General features: G+C 40.0%; 1 protein-coding gene across 1 annotated transcript in view; it reads left to right on the top strand.

The window, feature by feature from the left end:
* Positions 1-20,103, top strand: part of SNX2 (sorting nexin 2) — a 74,378-nt gene that overhangs the window by 43,445 nt on the left and 10,830 nt on the right. Inside the window, exons 3-10 of the mRNA XM_062189260.1 lie at positions 1,222-1,385; positions 4,418-4,484; positions 4,620-4,663; positions 5,867-6,008; positions 7,627-7,705; positions 15,601-15,676; positions 18,613-18,726; positions 18,979-19,072. Coding sequence (XP_062045244.1) covers positions 1,222-1,385; positions 4,418-4,484; positions 4,620-4,663; positions 5,867-6,008; positions 7,627-7,705; positions 15,601-15,676; positions 18,613-18,726; positions 18,979-19,072 — 780 coding nt within the window. The remainder of the gene's footprint in view (positions 1-1,221; positions 1,386-4,417; positions 4,485-4,619; positions 4,664-5,866; positions 6,009-7,626; positions 7,706-15,600; positions 15,677-18,612; positions 18,727-18,978; positions 19,073-20,103) is intronic.

Below are 20,103 nucleotides of genomic sequence, written 5' to 3'. Positions count from 1 at the left end.
CATAAATTGTCAGCCTGAGCAACCTTTCCTCACGTACTTGTGCTATTCCTGCCATGCTTTTTGAAATAGTAAAATTAAAATGGCTCACTGACTGACCACCTTCCCAGTCATCTAGGAAGCTCAGAACCTGCTGGCAGAAGCTGTTGGTCCAGTCCTAGTTTCCCTTACAGCCCTGCCTGCCTTTCCCTGGTACCAGTCCTACAAACCAGCAGAACTGTGGTTTACATAATGGCCACTGACTGTAATGTTCACTGCCCTGCCCCTGGTTTTTGCTTTTGCTATTATTCCATTGTCATGGATATCTCCTCTATCTTTTCTGTCTGTCTAAAAGCTCTCAGATGAGTGTTGTAAACTATTTCTTAATTTTCTAAGCCCAGAGTATTGTCTCCCACCTCAACTCAAATTGTAGTGTTTGTTGTCTATTTCGTATAGTAATTAGATTTCTTGCAGCATTCTTTTTTATTCTCTGAAGTCTGTGTTCTCATTTAACATTCCACATGTCTTGTTTTCTCAACTAGATTATAAACTCCCTGAGGGCAGGTATGATATTTTATGTTTCTTTTGTTTCTCCTTTGTTCTTAGCACAGTGTTACATAGTCTATAGATAATTTGGTTTATTGATTTGGCTTAAATGTACTTAATTTTAGATTATTCAAGTGAATGAACATCTTAAAATAAAATCTAAACACCCATTTGCTTTGTGTCATATTTGTGTATTCAACTAATATCCAGTAATCTCTGGCAGTTAATTGCTTTAGATTACTAACTTTTTGACTTCTCCATAACCAATTAGACTCCCAATTGGGATAGTTCTGGTAGCCTTCTACCATAAAATTTGTGTTCAGTAGATAAAATAATTATAATGTTAGCCTTAAATATTTGGAAGATAAGTCACCACAAGTATGATATATTACAAAGCCCAACACAAATAGTGTGTGGCATTATCCACAGCACTAGTTTTCTCCTAGGGTAGATTCCTGCCACTAGTATAGATAATTAAGCTGACAGAGTTCTTCCTAAAACTAGGCAAGTTCTGTTGATTTTGAAGTTATGATAAATGGCTAAGGAAGGTTTCATAACCTTCTCTGGTAATGATTATTTTATATGGTATTTTGCTATCTGTGAGTAATATAAAAGTGTTTTTTGTGATTCATTAACTGCTTTATAGAGCAATGGGTTTGCTGCCAGTGTCCTTACTTAACTTGTTTAATTCATATCTAGAAGCCACAGAAGAAGTGTCTTTGGACAGCCCTGAAAGGGAACCTATCCTCTCCTCAGAGCCTTCTCCCGCAGTCACCCCTGTCACTCCGACTGCGCTCATTGCTCCTAGGATTGAGTCGAAGAGTATGTCTGCTCCAGTGATCTTTGATAGATCCAGGGAGGAGGTAGGGGAAATGTTTGCATTCTAAGTGATATGTAAATAATGTCTTTTGTTACTCTCTTGTTAGTCATAGCTAATCAAAGCCTCTTAGACCCTTCGGGTAAAGAATGTTGGATTCAAGAAGTTGGGTGATTTGGCTTTCCAATTTTAATTTGACTACTCTTTAACCCGGTGACCTTGGTATATCACTTACCTTCTAAAGTCAAGAAGTTTGTCATTTGTGACCTTAACAGTGATAGTGTGTATCCCTCAAGGATCCTCTGTTGGTCAGAGAAGATGATCTATGAAAGTCTTTGGAAACTATTAATCACAATGAAGTGTTATTTTGAGTAATTCTGTTTGATAAAGGCATATAATAAGTACTGTTGATAATCAAAGGTTGCTCTCTAGCCTTTATTTTCATAAGAAAGGGCTATAAATCATTAAAGATACATTCTGATAATTTGGCAATAATTTTTAATATGAGGTATTTGGAAAAGAAAAAATGATATGGAAGTTATTTTAAATGGCAAAATGATACATTTAGAAGTTATTTGGCATGGTGGTTAGGATGCCTATACCCTGTAACAGAATCCCTGGCTTCAGTCCTGGCTATACTCCCTGCACTGACCATTCCAGACGTTTCGGGAGTGAGCCACTTTTTGGAAGGAGCTCTGTCTTTCTCTCTCTGCTTCTAACATAAATAAATAAAAGGTAAGTTTGTAAAAAAATGAAATAAGAATCATCCATGTAGAAGTGGTTCATTAGAATGATGTTGGTAAGGAGTAAGCACTCAGCTTAGTGGTTAAGGTGCCCGATCCCCATCATAGTGTCTGAGTGTGCCTCCCAGCTGTAGCCCCTAAGTCCAGCTTCCTGTTAGTGCAGACCCTGGGGGCAGTGGTAATGACTCAGATACTTGGGTTGCTGCCAAACCTGTGGGAGGCTGGATTGGTTGCTTACTCCTCCTGGCTTTGGCTTCAGCTAGAAGGTCCATTGCAGGAATTTGGAGAGAGAGCCAGGAGATGAGAGTGCTGACAATTTTTCTTTGCCTCTCACATATATAGATAAAAATTGAAAGACTGTGATTAAATAACAAGCACATACAGAACATGAATAATCTCACAAACATAATGTTAAGATAAAGAAGGAAGACATAAGCAGGTACTTGTGATTCTGTCATATCAGGGTGGCAGACTTCCAGCCCAGGGGCCATAGAAGACCCACGAAATGCTTGATCTGGTCCTGCCAAGGCAACTGCAGGCTGCCTGATATCAACAGATCTATATAGCAGGCTAGTTTCTAAGTTGAGGATTTTTTTTTTTTGACAGGCAGAGTGGACAGTGAGAGAGACAGAGAGAAAGGTCTTCCTTTTGCCGTTGGTTCACCCTCCAATGGCCGCCGCGGTAGCGCGCTGCGGCCGGCGCACCGCGCTGTTCCGATGGCAGGAGCCAGGTGCTTCTCCTGGTCTCCCATGGGGTGCAGGACCCAAGGACTTGGGCCATCCTCCACTGCACTCCCTAGCCACAGCAGAGAGCTGGCCTGGAAGAGGGGCAACCGGGACAGGATCGGTGCCCCGACCGGGACTAGAACCCGGTGTGCCGGCGCCGCAAGGCGGAGGATTAGCCTGTTGAGCCACGGCACCGGCCTAAGTTGAGGATTTTATATGGCCCATGAATGATGCTGTAAATAAATATCCAAATGACCCTTGGCAGAAAGAGTTCCCTACCCCTGTGTTGTATGGACTTTAAGAAAGGTGAATAATGTGACGGTGTCAGCTGTTAGGATGTGGCAGTGTTGATGGGCGAACAGGTTATGACTGGAGGGGAAGCGTAAGAGGGCCTTCTGAGTTGTAATGGCGGTGTTTGCTTCTGGTGTGGGTTCTGGTTACTAAGATGTTTTCATGTCATGGAAGTCTGTTGAGCTGTGGATTTATGATTTATATGCTTTTCTGTATGAGTAGTATGATTCAAAAAATGTTTACTGAAAAAAAAAAGCCTCTACCAAAAGATGACTTTTAAAAAACAATATGGTTGAAAACTCACTTTCTTTTAGATAGGCTTATGCTATTAATACTGCCTTGAAAATGTCCTATGACTTAATAACCTTTGAACTTCCTTCTTGAGAGTGGCACGGCTGTCCTACAGAGCAGCCATTTAGATCGCTCATTCGTAACTGGCATTAATAGGGCTTCTCTGCGATCTCCCGCTTGCTACTCTTTTAACTGGGCTTTGTTGTGCTCCTGTTGGCTTCAAGAGGAACTTGTGCTGACTAGATAACTAGAGAACTTGTAAAACTGTGATTACCTTTCAGTACAATAATTATGCATGTGTGCAAGAATCTACTGTTAACAGTAGTTATTTAAGTGTAGGTTTGACTTTGAAAAATGCTGATTAAAAATTACCAATGAGTTATTTTAATGTAAATCTGAAGGTTCAGTATAGCAGAAGAATTCCACAAGATTCCTACAGAAAACATTTTTTCCTATATCTGAGGAGTTGTGAGAATACAAAATTTCCTGTTACTTTTCCAAATGACTATTCTGCTTTTGTCTTTGTGTATTTTTTTTTTAAGATTTATTTATTTATTTGAAAGAGTTACACAGAGAGAGGAGAGGCAGAGAGAGAGGTCTTCCATCCAATGGGTCACTCCCCAGATGGCCGCAACGGCTGGAGTTGCGCTGATCTGACGCCAGGAGCCAGGAGCTTCTTCCTAGTCTCCCATGGGGGTGCAGGGGCCCAAGGACTTGGGCCATCTTCTACTGCTTTCCCAGGCCATTGCGGAGAGCGTGGAGCAGCCGGATCTCAAACCGGCACCCTTATGGGATGCCGGAGCTTCAGGCTAGGGCGTTAACCCACTGCGCCACAGTGCTGGCCCCTGTGTATTTTTTTTAATACAATCAGAAAATCTGAAAGATTTCATTGCTTTTCACAAATGGGTGCTGAATGAATTTTTAAATTGTTGTGAGAGTGATAGGAGATGGTACAACATTATAATTACTGGTGTTTATGACAGTAATATAAATTACAATTTTAACATAAAAAAATTACACTTTTCTAGATTGAAGAAGAAGCAAATGGAGATATTTTTGATATAGAAATCGGCGTGTCAGATCCAGAGAAAGTTGGTGAGTCAATATTTATTATATTTTGTACTTATTTTTATTAGTTTGGCTTGTGTGCTGTTTTTCTCCATTAAATACATCATTACTATATTAATGATTAAGCATGTGATTTTTAATAATGGTTGACTTTTCTGATAGGTGATGGCATGAATGCTTACATGGCATACAGAGTAACAACAAAGGTGAGCCTTTTTGCTTCTTTAATAAAATATCGAAGAGTTGTCAGAGTGCGTTGTGAGTGGTTTCATAGGTGCAGTGTTCTGTGGGAGTGTGCAGGGAGAATGTACTCAGGGCTGGGGAGTCAGGAAGGACTCACAGGGGAAGTAGTGTCAGTCAGGATGAAGGGAGAGGAAGGAAGCAGAATGCTTGTGTTAGGCAGAGGGGTTGGAGTTGTCTTTAGTAAAGCCCCGGGTCTGGAAAGCTCTGTGCTGTCTAGGCTCTGTAAGAAGTGGTACATGACGGAATTGCAGGGCAGTGCACCTGCGTGTGCCATGATCAGCATCAGCCCCCGTGGCGGTTTAGCCATCATCTAAGTATGATAGGAGAGCCAGCAGGTTCACACAAGGGTGTGACACAGCTGAGGTTTTGTTTTAAGAAGATCTCAAAGTAGAGATCAGGATTTCCAGTTAGAAGGCCACTGCAGTAAGTTATGTATTGTAGGCCTTCAGCTCCTCAGGGTCTGTCAGAGCAGTCTCAGCTGGGCAGTTGTGCATTGTGCTCAGGAAGTGGCTCTGCGGTGAGTCAAAATCAGTGACTTAAGTTAAGCAAGAGCTAGGATCAACAGGACTTGGATACAAGGGGTAAGGGGGGGAGCAGTGCCTAAATTACCAACTGAGGGAGCTTGTAGTTGTGGGGGATCAGAGTCGAAAGGTGACGTGGGACAGCAATGACATGTTAATTCCTCTAACAGATATTTATGAAACACTTATATAGTGTTGGGCTCTTTTGCAGTCACTGGGGTGTAGTAGTGAACAATAGAGACATGGGTCCTTTGTGGAATTTACGTTCCAGAGGGGGACAGTGTGAGTTGCAGGTGCCAGTGAGATTTGAATAGAGTATCCCTTGGGCATTTGGGTTTGTTGGGCTGAAGCTGAGAAAGAGAGCTGGGCCCAAGGCAGAGATTTAAGAATCACTAGCATAATTAAAACACAATGCAGGTGATGAATCCAGAATATAAACCAAATGCTTTCTGTCAAGTTTCTGTTAAAATAGATCTGTGATTAGGGTTTCTTAATGGTTGGAAATCTACATATACATTAGGCACTGCATTCTTCTGCAGAGTGGACTGGTATATGTTTAAGTGTATGGTTACATGTTTGTCTAACATTAGTTTCTTAATAATTGCTTACTGTACAGAATTTGAAATACTTTCACTTGCTTTGTAGACTTCTCTTTCCATGTTCAGTAAGAGTGAATTTTCAGTTAAAAGAAGATTCAGTGACTTTCTCGGTTTACACAGCAAATTAGCAAGCAAGTATTTACACGTCGGGTATATTGTGCCACCAGCTCCCGAAAAGAGCATAGTAGGTAAGCATGGGTCAGAAACACCCGTCTCCATTGCTCCCGTTAGCTGAGCCGCATGTGTGTGTGGGCTCCATGCTCCTTCGCTAGCAGCGTCTCAGTGTCTGCAGTCACTGGACTTGACATTCCACCTGTGACAATCATGGATCTGTTACCAGTTTTATGTTGTAACTCCTAAGCACTTTGATTTATGTAATGGAATGATGTTACATGTTGGTACAAAATTTACCAAATTGAAACCAGTTGGGAACCCTAACCTTTAGAATCCTTAGAATACCGTTTTACGGAGTTCCACTCAGAAGATATCAGATACTATTGTTTTTCCTTCCTTTGTTCATTTTCACCTTATTTGAAAGAGGGAGGTCTATCATCTATAGGTTTACTCCTCAAATGCCCACAACAGCCAGGACTGGGACAGGCCAATGCCAGGAGCTGGGTTAATCTGAGTGGGGTGGCAGAAACCCAAGTACTTGAGCCATCGTCTGTTACCTTCCAGGCTGTGCATTCGCAGGAAACTGGATCTGAATTGAGGCTTAAAGCAGGCACCAACCAGCCACCCCAGATACTCAATGTAATTAAAGAACATTGTTGTAGATGATGAAAGGTGGCCCTCACTGTTTACTGTTCAAAAAGATTTAGACACTCTGCTTTTATAAGAATGACTTGAACTCACCTTGGTTTATTTTGTACCTCAATTTAATGTTAAAAACAGTTACAGGGGTGGTCATTTGACATAGTGGTTAAGGAGCTCAGTGGCTATCGCAGGCGTTTAGGGAGTGATGCCCCTGTCCCATACACAGGATCTGGGTTTGAGTCCACATCCACTCCTGGTTCTAGCTCTTGGCTAATGCGTACTGTGGGAGGCAGTATGGTGGGATAATGTTCCAGCTGCCGTATGGGATGCCAGCATCACAGGCGGTGGCTTACCTGCTGTGTCATCTGAGGAGTGAACCTGTAGATGGAAGATACCGCTTCTTCCTAGGTCTGCCAGAAGCTGGGAGCCTGTGATGCTGGCATCCCATATGGATGTCAGTTCGTGTCCCAGCTGCTCCACTTCTGATCCAGCCCTTGCTAATGGCTTGGGAAAAGCAGTGGAGGATGACTCCTGCATCCACTTGGAAGACCAAGTATGTTACTAAGTACATACTCTTAGAATCTGCACAAGGGAAAGCATTTAGCAGATTCAAGGGCTGCAATTATTTTTATTTTTGTCATTCTCAAATAAGGAACTGGAATTATTGTTCATAAGTGAAATTGTTAATTAAAGTTAAATTTAGTAATGTGGAATTCCAGTTTGCATATTGAACTGGAAACACAATGTCTTAGGACTGTAAAACATAACAGACAAGGAATAAGCTTTTACGGAAACAGAATGTGTGTCCAGAGTTCCAAGCACAGCTCAGCGTCTGCTTTACCTTTTTTCTCATGTTTTACGGATGTACCAAGTAGAGATGCTAACATGAGATTTAATTGCTGAAAGGGATTTGTTTTTTAACTAACATACCAGTTCAAAGTTAAAGAACTTTTTTGTCAAGTTCAAGATATATTTTAAGTTATAAAGAAGTGGTCTTCAAGTCTTTTTTATGTAATGTAAGATAAATAATCTCATGCAACTTCTTCAAAGGTATGACCAAGGTCAAAGTGGGTAAAGAAGACTCATCATCCACAGAGTTTGTGGAAAAACGGAGAGCAGCTCTTGAAAGGTAATTCTAGACAGCCAAACTTACTACTCTCATGTTTTTATTGCAGTAACATACATCTAATTCTGTATTTTAATGATTGATTTTTTGTAGTGCCATATGGCAGCTGTAAAGAGTGCTATCAACATTTACTAAGAAACTTCTTTCAGCAGCATAGTCCTGTGTACTTTTCTATTTTTGTTAATCCTCATTAATAGTCTAGCCAAATAACACTGTTAAATCATGTGCCACAAGTAGGAATAGAATGCGATAGTTGAGGATAGAGTTCTGTCATAGACGTAGTCAGCAAGAACACTGACAAACTGCTGGGGTAGAAAATGGAAAACATGAAGTTATGAGTGGGGTGAATGAGTTGATGAAGATGGATAAAAGTGATTGTATTTTGGTATTATTTAGGTTCTTAGGAATCATCATATTCATGTACTATATGCATAACTGAATCTTGCTTCATCTAAATTACCTTTTCTTCAGAGTTTTTGCTGAGTATGAACTTAATATGAAAAATGCAGTTTGTACCCCCTTGTTTTTGTATGCTTGATTTTTACTTGAATGTTCAAAAGTTTTAGTCATTGTTTTAGTTGACTGTGTGCTTGAAGACATGTAAGTGTCTTTAACAAGCTAATGGGAAAAATGGAACCCAAAACTAAATTTATTTTGGTGCAAAAAAAATTTTTCAGGAATGAGTGTTTGGGCATGACAGGTTAAGCCTTCCTGGGGACACCACATCCCGTATTGGAGGGCCAGTTTGAGTCCCAGCTGTTCTGCCTCAAATCCAGTTCCCTACTAAAGCACCTGGGAAGCAGCAAATGACAACTCAAGTACTCGAGTTCCAGCCACCCATGTGGGAGACCAAGATGAAGTTCCAGCTCTTTGCTTCACAGCCTGGCCAAGCCCTGGCTCTTGCGCCTATTTGGGGAGTGAACCAGCAAACGGAAGATACCTCTGTCACTCTTCAAATAAACTTTGACAACTTTTTTTTTTTAAGTCCGTGCATGGTTTTTTGTAGTATGAATTTTTTCCATGAATTTATTGAAAACTGTATATGCTACAGCTTCCTTTAGTGTCCTTTACACATTCCCTGTGATCTTTTTTTTTTTTTTTTTAAGATTTTTTAATTTATTTGAAAGGCAGAGTTTTAGAGAGGCAGAGAGAGAGAGAGATAGAGAAGTCTTCCATCTGCTGGTTCACTCCCCTGATGGCCACAACAGCTGGAGCTGGGGCGATCCGAAGCCAAGAGCCAGGAGCTTCATCTAGGTCTCCCACATGGGTGCCGGGGCCCAAGCACCTGGGCCATGTTCCACTGCTTTCCTAGGCCACAGCAGAGAGCTGGATCAAAAGAGAAGCAGCTAGTTCTTGAACCAGCACCTATATGGTATGCCTGCACTGAAGGCGACAGCTTTGCCTGCTACACCACAGCGCCGGCCCCGCCCCATGGTCTTAAGGTTTGACTTCATTGTGGCAAAATGAAAGGGGAATGGATTGGTGGGAGAGGATCCCGCTCCCAGTATATTAGCATTTATTCCTTTCTTTCTGTGATAAAAGTGAGAAAACAATTTGAAACTCTCTTAAGGTCCAAATTTAGAATACAACTTGATAATTACACAGGCTTAAAACATTTTCTAATTTGTTAGGTATTTTTTATTTGCTCTTTATTTTCTTTTCGCTTAAAATTAGTAGTGGGTTTGGATAGGAAAGGATTTGGGGAGGAAGGTGTGTCTCCAGGGTACATTTTGTTTTTTTAACACTAAGACAACTTGTTTCTGTTTTTTAGTAGTAAATTTTCTGCATTTTAAGAAAATGCCACAATAAACTCAAGCTTGAACAACGTGTCATAAGGAAACCTCAAGAATATACAGTTGAAAAATCTTATATTAGAGAAAATTTAAAAGGTGTGATTATTTCTATAGAACTCAGCAGTTACACAGGAAAAGGACATAAATTGCATCAAGAGAAATGTAGGTTAGGCATTAAAATTGATTTTGTTACATGAGTGGTCATACATGGGATATTTTTAACGAATAAAAGTGGATAATATTGTACCTTGGTTTCACTTATTCCTTCCTGAAAAGGTAACCATGACCCTTTGTGAGACCTTTCAAGTCTTGTTTTTCTATGAGTAAATTTGAAATATTTCTGATGGCATACTTGATAAGGAACTTAATGAAGATTGATTGTCCAAGGACATGCAATTGGATTCTACATTCACCTTTCTTCTAACTTGACTGCATTGCATGGTACTCACCATGTGTTCTTATAGTGTGAAGTGTTGAGAAGAGTTTTAAGGGAATATTGAAACTTGACCTAGTTGTGTTTTTTTTTTTTTTTCATTAAATTAGATTGTTAAATACCAGCTTAGTAGAGTTTTCAGTAGTGAAAAAAAATTGTATAGTATGAGGGGAAAGTTCATTTTCCGTTAGAAAAAAATGACTAAAGAAAATGTTGGCTTAAAGGTTCAGAAGGAAAGGAACTGGGACAAATTCTTTACTTTTATCTAATTCTTTTTCTCCTATCTTGGCTAGTTTTAATCAATTTCTATGCACTTTTATTTTTTTTTTAAGATTTATTTATTTATTTTAGAGGCAGAGTAACAGGAGGAGAGACAGAGAAGTCTTCCATCTGCTGGTTCGTTCCTCAAATGGCCGCAGTGGCTGGGCTGATCTGAATCTGGGAGTCCAGACCTTCCTCCTTGTCTCCTATGTGGGTACAGGGACCCAACCATTTGGGCTGTCCTCCACTGCCTTCCCAGGCCATCAGCAGGGAGCTGGATCAGAAGTGGAGCAGCTGGGACCTGAACCCAGTGCTCATATGAGATGCTGGTGCTGCAGGTGGAGTCTTATCCCACTATACCACAGCACCAGCCTCTACATTTTTATAATCCATACAGTTTTAAAAACTATGTACTTCCTGTGCTTTCAAATAGCCAACTTTCCTAAAGTCGTTTTCCTTTGGCATTTCTTAAAATTTAAGCATCAGAGCAGGCCTGTGTGCAGGATACCAAGCCTAGTTGGAGCCAGTGGGTCAGGCAAGTGTTTGTGCCTAACTTTATTTAACACTGTGGTATGCATTTACATATTTATTTACACATTTGTTTGTTCAACCTAGAGAATCCAAATGATGGTCTTAAATGAAAGGGTACATATCTGATACTAAAAGGTAGGAAGCGATGGGGCTGGCGCTGTGGCGCAGTGGGTTAATCCTCTGCCTGCAGTGCTGGCATCGCATATGGGTGCCGGGTTCTAGTCCTGGCTGCTCCTCTTCCAGTCCAGCTCTCTGCTGTGGCCTGGGAAGGCAGTGGAGGATGGCCCAAGTGCTTGGGCCTCTGCACTCACATGGGAGACTGGGAAGAAGCATCTGGCTCCTGGCTTTGGATTGGCGCAGCTCCAGCCATCGTGGCCATTGGGGAGTCGACCAATGGACAGAAGACCTTTCTCTCTGTCTCTCCGTCTCTCCTTCTCACTGTCTATAACTCTACCTCTCAAATAAATAAAAAAATAAATAAAATAAAATAAAAAATCTTAAGAGGTAAGAAGAGAAAGGACATGGTTTAGTTCTCCCATACTCCCCAGAGTCACACACAACCTAAGTAAACCAAACTACTTGTAGTAAAAGTAGTAAGTACTTGTATTAAGAGTAGCCCTGATAATATGGTTTGTGTGGTTTTCCTAAGAGCGCCTCATGTCTTCTGCTAAGATCAAAATGAATGTATTTTATAGGCAAGGATAACACTTCTGCCATGTATAAACTGAGAAATTTAGCAGAGCATGATAAAACTGTACAAGATTTGGAATCCCTTTGAAGTTGAAGCCTGCATTAAACTACATGTTAATCTGTATGGCATTGGGCAACTTACTTAAATATATCCTCCTCTCTAAAGTGGAATTGTATCAGAATTGGGCTCATTTCAAGCATCTCGCACCCCATCTGCCAAGGCCTAGCAGTTAATGTGGATTAATTAATCTGCTCTTTGGTACTGAGGAGTTTGTAGGTAGGAGGCTGTTCGGGATGTTGTGATTCATCAGAAAATCCTGTTGCTTCCTTCTGATGACTGTCTAGTGACTGCTGGCCCACGGGCCTTCAATAACTGCCATCACAACCGAATTGTCTTCCCTGCCTCCATCCTTGGCACTTGTACTCTTTTTTATTTTTCTTTCGTTATTTAAATATCAGCTAGTTCCCCTTTTAGAATATACTCAGGTCATTGCCTCAGTAGAGAATGTCCCTCGTTCCAAGTCAGTCCTGCTCATGGCAGGAGCCTCCACCTGCACCACCCTGTGACCTGCTGGATCTTGTGTCCTGGTCAGGATCACTTGTTCTGCTGCCTGGGCCACACCAACCTGCTTCTCGAAACACCTGGGCATCTCCCAGCTTTACTGTGCTTCACTGGCTGTTCCTCCGCCCACAGTGCTTTCTCACCAGACTCCTGCATTGCTGACTCCCAGTCCTGTTTCAAGTTGAATTGTTCATATGTCATCTTTCCAATAAAGCATATTCTGAGGACTGACTTAATTCTGATTTACTGTATTTAAAGTGCCACCAGCCACCCCTTTGGCACCTGGTGCCTTTTATCCTGTTGTTCTGTCTTTTATTTCTGAGTTGCTTGTCACCTTATCGTGTGATGGAACAGAGACATAAGCCGCAGCCATTCTGGCTCATTGCCCAAAAGATAGATGAACGTTGGAATTTATTCCTTGCCCTTGCATCTCAACTGGGTCTGACACCCCGTTGCCTTCATACCCCACCCTCCACGGCCACCTGAGAGACCACTTGCTGGAACACCTGAAAGACCAGTTCCAAGAATTTCCCCTCTGTCTGCTGCCCTCTAATCCCACCCCCAGCCCTAGCCCTCCTAAAATATAAAAAGGCCCGACCCTGGTGTCGTGGCCTTCTGCCACATGTTCCATCAGTGTGCATGCCAACAGTTGGTCACCTGCCTCTATGAATTTATTTTCTCTGAATAAATTCAGTCTGGCTGTATATTCATAGACTGCCACCTCTGTATTCTACGCCTCTTTTCCTAACATTTATGGTGCTCCATGTGTGGCGGCACCAGTCTGCAACTCCTCGCAACATCTCGTGCTGCATAATTTACGTTTATTCGTCTGGTTTGTTGTCTGTCATCTTCTGCTAAAACGCAAGTCCTTACCAATATCATTCAATACCCAGACTCTTTTATGTGTTTCCATTCTCTCATTATTAGCACTTAAATTGGAGTTCTACACAAGCAAAACATTTTTATCTTTATTGTTACCAAGTACTTTATGTTTCTGCTAGGTAAGTAGGTACTGGAAAGCCCTAAGTGTGGTTCTTCTGTCTTTGTCAGTAATCTGTACCTGGATCGAGTATGAAAAGCAGCTGCTGACCGCGTCTTGCTGGATGGGCTAACTCCCGTTGTGTGTCTGTGCCCTTGTACCTGCTTTCATGTGTCCTTTCCCTACTCTTCCTGGTTTTTGTTCTGTGTTACTCTGTTACCCTCTGATCTCAATTTTTATATGTGAATACATTACATAGTAACATATTCATTGTTTTAAAATTCATTATGTATTTCTTAGCTTAATTTAACAAGTGTACTTCAGTAAGTCTGTGGAAAAATGAAATTAGAAGATAAGTTGATGTCACTGTAAAAATTATTTTGAAATTCATGTATAATTTTTGTAAAACCTGTTTTCCATGAACTGTTTAAAGACTTCATCCAGGTTGTACATTTGTGTGCACACACACTTCAGTTAGTTGCTCTTGAGTTTATGCATCCCTTTTTAAGAAGGAAGGCAACTTCTACTTTTTTTCTAAAATATTGTTTGCCAAACTTGATCACTCAGAATTCTAATATGTAGTGGAGTGAAGAGAGACCTGTAGTGAACTGCATCTTATTAACATAGGATTTAATTCAGGTAAGCCAAATTTATTTCTTGGGGGAACCACACGGACTTTCTTAATTATAGAATCAGTTCTTTTTCTTAAACTATTCCTTGAGGCTAGTATTGTACATAACTCACTTTGGAAAGCTGTCTTATGATTTAAACGGTAATAGGATATCATTTAGTTTGAAATACAGTAATATCTCATAAAGGTTGAATGCTAGGTGTTTTTGCTTTTTGTTTCATACTTTTACAGGATTAGTGTTCCTGTTGTATGTCCTTTTTGGTTCTGTAATATGATCAACAGTTTTTTTTTCAAACCACAGCCCGTATTGTATTGCAGATTATCTAACAAATGCTTTCTTTTTTTTTTTTTTAATGACTTCCTTTGCAAACTTAAAATGAAGTTTAATATAGCATTTGATGTGTGAAAGATGGAAGCTAACTTTTTTTAAAGGTTCATTTATTTGAAAGAGTTACATAGAGGAAGAGACACAAAGAGAGAAAGAGAGATCAATCTTCCATCTGCTGGTTCACTCCCCAAATGGCCACAATGGCTAGGACTAAAGCCAGGAGTCAGGAGGCTCTTCCTGGTCTCCTATGTGAGTGCAGGGGCCCACGGACTTGGGCCATCTTCTGCTGCTTTCCCAGGTGCATTTGCAGGGAGCTGGATCAGAAGTGGAACAGCTGTGACACAAACCGTCGCCTATGTGGGATGCCAGCGTCATAGGAGGCGGCTTTACCCACTATGGCACGATGCTAGAAATTAACTTATAAGATCAATAGAATAGTAATTTTGACCATTTTATAGAATTTGGTTTTTAAAAAAGTTTTTTTTCAAAAACTTTAATTTTAAATATAATTTTTTAAAAAGGGAAAAATTGCTAAATACATTTATTCCAAAGAAATAGAATACAAGTATATTAACTGAAGTGAAATATTGAAATATTGCCTTATGTAGTTATTAATGTGGGGAAAGATAATGATCTTTTGAAAATGGGATTAAATGAGTAATTGAGTCATCAAATAGTAACTTCTTTTTCTTTTATGAAATGATAATTTATTATGGATGAAAGATAAGTATGAGCTTGCTTAGTAAAGGAAAATGACAAACTGGGCTAGTAGTGATTTCATAATGATGTTTCTCTTCACTTTCTCATTTTTACTTTATGTTTAGATAAGACATTTATTAAAAATAAAACCTTAAAAATACAAATATTGAAGAAAAATTAGTTCGTGTAAAATAAAAAAAAACTATTGTGGTCATTTAAATCTGTTGACAAGCCAAAAAATTAGTAGACTCATCCCTGTTCTGGTGGTAATAGCAAATTTTAAAAATTGTCCAGTTAAGCATGCATGTGTGTATATATACATGTAACTTAAGACTCAAATTATAAATGGAAGCCTGTTGAATCTATCCCAAAATAAAATTACTAAATAAGTTCATATGTCCTTTTTCAGCTTTATCCCTTTACTGTTAGAGGTTACCACCCCATCCCTACTCTGGCACTTCTAGATTTATATAATTAGGAAAAGGGGATAGCCTTTCAGTTTTCCAAAGATGAACAAAAAGGTGCTGGTGTTGTGGCACATTGAATAAAGCCATTGCCTGCCACAGGAGCATCCCATATGGGTGCTGATTTGAGTTCCGACTGTTCCACTTCCTATCCAGCTCCCTGCTAATGCACCTGGAAAAGCAGTCGAAGATGGCCCAGTTGCTTGGACCCCTGCATCCATGTTGGAGACCTGAAAGAAGCTCCTGGCTCCTGGCTTCCAACCGGCCCAGCTCTGGCTGTTACAGCCATTTGGGGAGTGAACCAGCAGATAGCAGATCTCTTTCTGTCTCTCCATCTTTCTCTCTCTAACTCTGCCTTTCAAATAAATAAATAAATCTTGAAAAAAAAAAAGGTTCTTCGTCATTATAGTAAGGCAGATTAACAGGCAGAGAGGGGACACCTTTTTGCCTAGTTTTTTATTTTTATTTTGTTGAAAAACAATTTAAAATGAAATGCTACTAATAAACAATTTTACTCTTAAATCTAGATACCTTCAAAGAACAGTAAAACATCCAACTTTACTACAGGATCCTGATTTAAGGCAGTTCTTGGAAAGTTCAGAGGTATTATTTCTAATTTAAATTTTTGTGTATAAATTTTTTCATTTATGTTTAACATTGTAATGATTTATATAAGAATGAACATTCCGTGAATAATTGGCATTCCTAGATGTAGTTAAACAAGAGGGTTTTCAGATGTGTTTTTTTTCTTAGTGTTTTAATTTTTTCACTAAATTACTAGCAAATTACCTTCCTTGCATTGATATTCATAGTATAATCAGTCCCTTCCTAAAAATTTAAAACTTTAGGGGCCAGCACTGTGGTGTAGCAGGTGAAGCCACCACCTGCAGTGCCGGCATCCCATATGAGCACCAGTTAAGTCCCGGCTGCTCCACTTCCAATCCAGCTCTCTGCTATGGCCTGGGAAAGCAGTAGAAGATGGCCCAGGTGCTTGGGCCCCTGTACCACATGGGAAACCCAGAGGAGGCTCCTGGCTCTGGATTGCCCCAGCTCTGGCCATTGCAGCCATTTGGGGAGTGAACCAGCAGATGGGGGACCTCTCTCTCTTTCTCTCTGCCTCTGCGTCTCTATAACTCTGCATTTCAAATAAATAAGTAAATCTTTTAAAAAAAATTTAAACTTTAGTAAGGATATAGTTTATAGTCTAATTCTGAATGCTCTTTACTTGTTGCTTACATATCGTACTTAAATTAGAGAAGGTGGTGGCAGAGAGTTGAGGGGAGACAGTATTTGCCGTAGTTGTTAAAATACCACTTGAGGGGCTAGTGTTGTACGGCAGGTTAAGCCGCCATCCGCAGCTTGTTTGAATTATGGACACTTGTTTGAATTACGGCTGTTCCATTTCCAGTCCAGCTCCCTTCTGGGAAAGCAATGGAATACGACTCAAGTATTTGGGCCCCTGTACCCATGTGGGGGAGTGACCTAGGGGGTCGCAGACCTTTGTCTCTCTGTCTCTTCTCTCTCTGTAACTCTTACTTTCAAACAAGTAAGTAAATCTTTTAAAAAAAGATGCCACTTGAGTTTCTTGCCTCCCATATCAGAGTGTGTTGGTTTGAGTCTTGACTTCTCCCTGCATACCTGCTTACTGCTAGTGCACACTCTGGAAGGCAGCAGGTGATGCCTCAAGTAGTTGGGTACCTGCTTAGCACCTAGGAGACCTGGCTCCTGGCTTTGACCTTGCCCAACCTCATTTTTTTGTGGAATATAAGTAATAAACCAGTGGAGAGCAGATCTGGTTGATTTTTCTCCCTTTGTCTGTCTCTTGTTCTCTCCTTACCCCTCTCCCCACACCCTTCCCTTTTCCCCTATCCCCAACATACTAACCTTTTAAACACTGTAAACAGCATCCTGCAGTGTTCTGAACAGATTTAAATCAACTGTGACTCCTTGCCTATTAACAATGCCATGAATAAGTTTGCCTTCTTTGACCATTTTACTGTTCTTTCCAAGTGTGCCTCTTTTCTCTGATAATGTGTGGGCCCAGAACAATTATTTGGAAAAGGAATATATCAGAATCAGCCCTGGTTACCCTTGGTAATTCCTGGACTTCGTAGCTGTTTATCAGTAATCTCACTAAATTTCTAACACCACCAGCAACAACAACCCCAGTTACTTTAAAATGCTATCTACTTGCCTTTTTTCTTTTTTCATCATAGTTTAGTTCAGAATTTCTAACCAAAAAATAAGCAAACAAGAGTCAAGTGGTAGGATGGAGGACAGGGGGAAGAGCAGTGGATGGGAGTTAGTGCCACTATTCTTTTGAATGAGAGAAAGAAAACAGAGATGTGTGTGTATTTATGTGTCTGTATTCTATTGAGGGTTATATTTGAAAGGCCGAGTTACAAAGAGGCAGAAGCAGAGAGAGATCTTCCTCCATCCCCTGGTCCACTACCCAAATGGCCGCAATGGCCAGAGCTGGGCTGATCTGAAGCCAGGAGCCAAGAGCTTCTTACAGTCTCCCACACCGGTATATGGACCCAAGGACTTGGGCCATCTTCTACTGACCATGGCAGAGAGCTAGAGAGGAAGTGGAGCAGCCACGTCTCAAACTGGCACCCACGTGGGATGCTGGCACTGCAGACGGCGACTTTACCCACTATGCTGCAGTGCCGGCCCCTATTGAGGTTTTGAAACACAAACCTATGACTTGAAAAGACCTAAATTTGTAACCATACTTCTTTTTTATATCTGAGATATTTGGCACATTTTGAGCTTTTAAGAACTGTTTAGAGTTCTAATTGTTACTTATTTATTTATTTATTTTTAATTAGATAAGGTGAGCATTTGGGCTAGTGTTTAAGATGGCTACATGCCATGTTGGCTTGCCTGGCTTCAGTACTTGCCTTTGGCCCTTGACTCCAGCTTCCAGACTTTGGGAGGCAGCCATGATGGCTCAAGTAATTGGGTCCATGCCAAGCTAGACCTGCATTGAGTTCCTGAGTCCTGGCTCCATTGACTCAGCCCTAGCTGTTGTCAGCATCTGGGGAGTGAACCAACAGTTGGGATTGCACTCTCACTTGCTCTCTCTCTGCCTCTAAAATTAATAAATTGTTCAAAAATTGAGTCCAGAATTTCTTAAAAATTCAAAGCACTACATTCTTAACTGAGCCCAAGATTTTTCTTGGGACTTTCTTCTTCCCGTATAAACAGTTTATTTCTGCTAGCAAACAGGTGGCCAGTGTTTGAGTGCTAGGCAATTTCTTAACATACTTTGACAAATGGTGTTTGTTCCATCTAAATGTAAACGTGCAAAATAAAAGCAAATGGAAAGTCTATTTTTTAAGTTTTCCTTTGAGAATGTACAAGTAGTGTATTTGAGAAATTAGATCTCGCTATTGAAATGTATGAGAGTGAAGAAAATAAAACCTCCTTTTTTTTCTTTTTTTTTCTTTTGGAGGAAGGGGGAGTCTCTTTTGTGCCCAGTTAAACCTCCAGGCTTTTAACCGGTTTGTTTGCCCTTATTTGTCATTCAATTCCAGCTGCCGAGAGCAGTTAATACTCAGGCTCTGAGTGGAGCGGGAATATTGAGGATGGTGACCAAGGCCGCCGACGCTGTCAACAAGATGACCATCAAGATGAATGAATCGGATGCAGTAAGGGCTGATTTCTCGACTTGAATAATGAGATGAATTAATGAGCCCAACAATTGCATTTTAAAGTGTACAAGTAGAAAATAGGATATTAATTTGCTTATTGAGTTTAGTTCCCAGGCACATCAGTTGACCACCATGGTTATGCGTGGTTACTTTGTTGCTTGAAAACAAAGACTATAGCTTTCTATTGGTAACCTAATTTACAATGGTTTGTTCTTCCTAAATTAGCTCCATTTTTCATTTTTTTCTTAGTGGTTTGAGGAAAAGCAGCAGCAGTTTGAGAATCTGGATCAGCAACTTAGGAAACTTCATGCCAGTGTTGAAGCCTTGGTCTGTCACAGAAAAGGTTTGTATGCCACGTTACTTACATGTTTTGCACCATAAAGCTAATTATTTTATTTAAATTTTATAAAGCTAAATATTCTGAAGCTAAATATTCTGAAGTTACCGTAGAAGTGAGAAAAAAGTAATTAGGAGAATATTTTTCTATTTCAACTTTGTTAAAAGTTTTTGTTTAGTTTGATCTAATTTAGAGGTGCCAAAGTCCTAAGATAAGAGGACTATTTGGACTTTGAGTTAAAACTGTTGTTACCTGGCTGAGTCCAGATGAAGATGTCTTACTCATTACTAACTGTAATTAAAAAAAAAAAAAAAAAAAAACAAACTTGAAATTCAGGAGCTGATATTTAAGATTTTTCTTGGTTGTATTTGTCTTGTACTTCTCTTTCTTAGAAAACCCTTTGAAGTATTTTCTTTGTTCTCAAGCACAATATTTAAGAATTGGGAGGGTATTGGTAAAAATTCATAAAACTAAGAATTATAATATTGTAGCCCACAGTGAAGTTTTTGGGTTTTGGTTTATTTTATTTCTGAAGCATCAATGACTTAATATCAGTTTTCCCAAATACGTAATAAGTAACTTAGTATATGAAGTAAATGACATTACCAGTGATACATTTCATTAGGACTGGTACAGAAACCTAATATTTTTATACCGAAAGTAGTTTGTAACAGCTTTTCCCCCTTGTATTATTCATCTCGTAGGGATTGACTGGTTTTTGTAGAGAGCTTTACATAGTGAGAGCAGCAGAGCAGTTCCAGGCTATGAGATTGTCCATCATTGCAGTATCAGCATCTGACCGTCTGTTTTATTTATTTGAAGTATCTGAAATGGTCATGGGCAAGATTTTAGAAATTCTGATATCTTACTGAGCATTGTTGTTGAATTAAGAAAAAGACTAAGATCTGTGTGAATTGTATGTAAAATTTTACCTTGCTTTTCTTTTATTAACTAAACAGTATTCTTAAAAATTCACAATGCTTTCCCTGACAGATGTTTGAAGGCCAAAGAATGTAGCATAAATCAGCTCTCCTATT

This window comes from Lepus europaeus, chromosome 4 (assembly GCF_033115175.1).
Source record: "Lepus europaeus isolate LE1 chromosome 4, mLepTim1.pri, whole genome shotgun sequence".
Classification (NCBI taxonomy): domain Eukaryota; kingdom Metazoa; phylum Chordata; class Mammalia; order Lagomorpha; family Leporidae; genus Lepus; species Lepus europaeus.
This window is presented reverse-complemented; position numbering and strand designations above follow the sequence as displayed.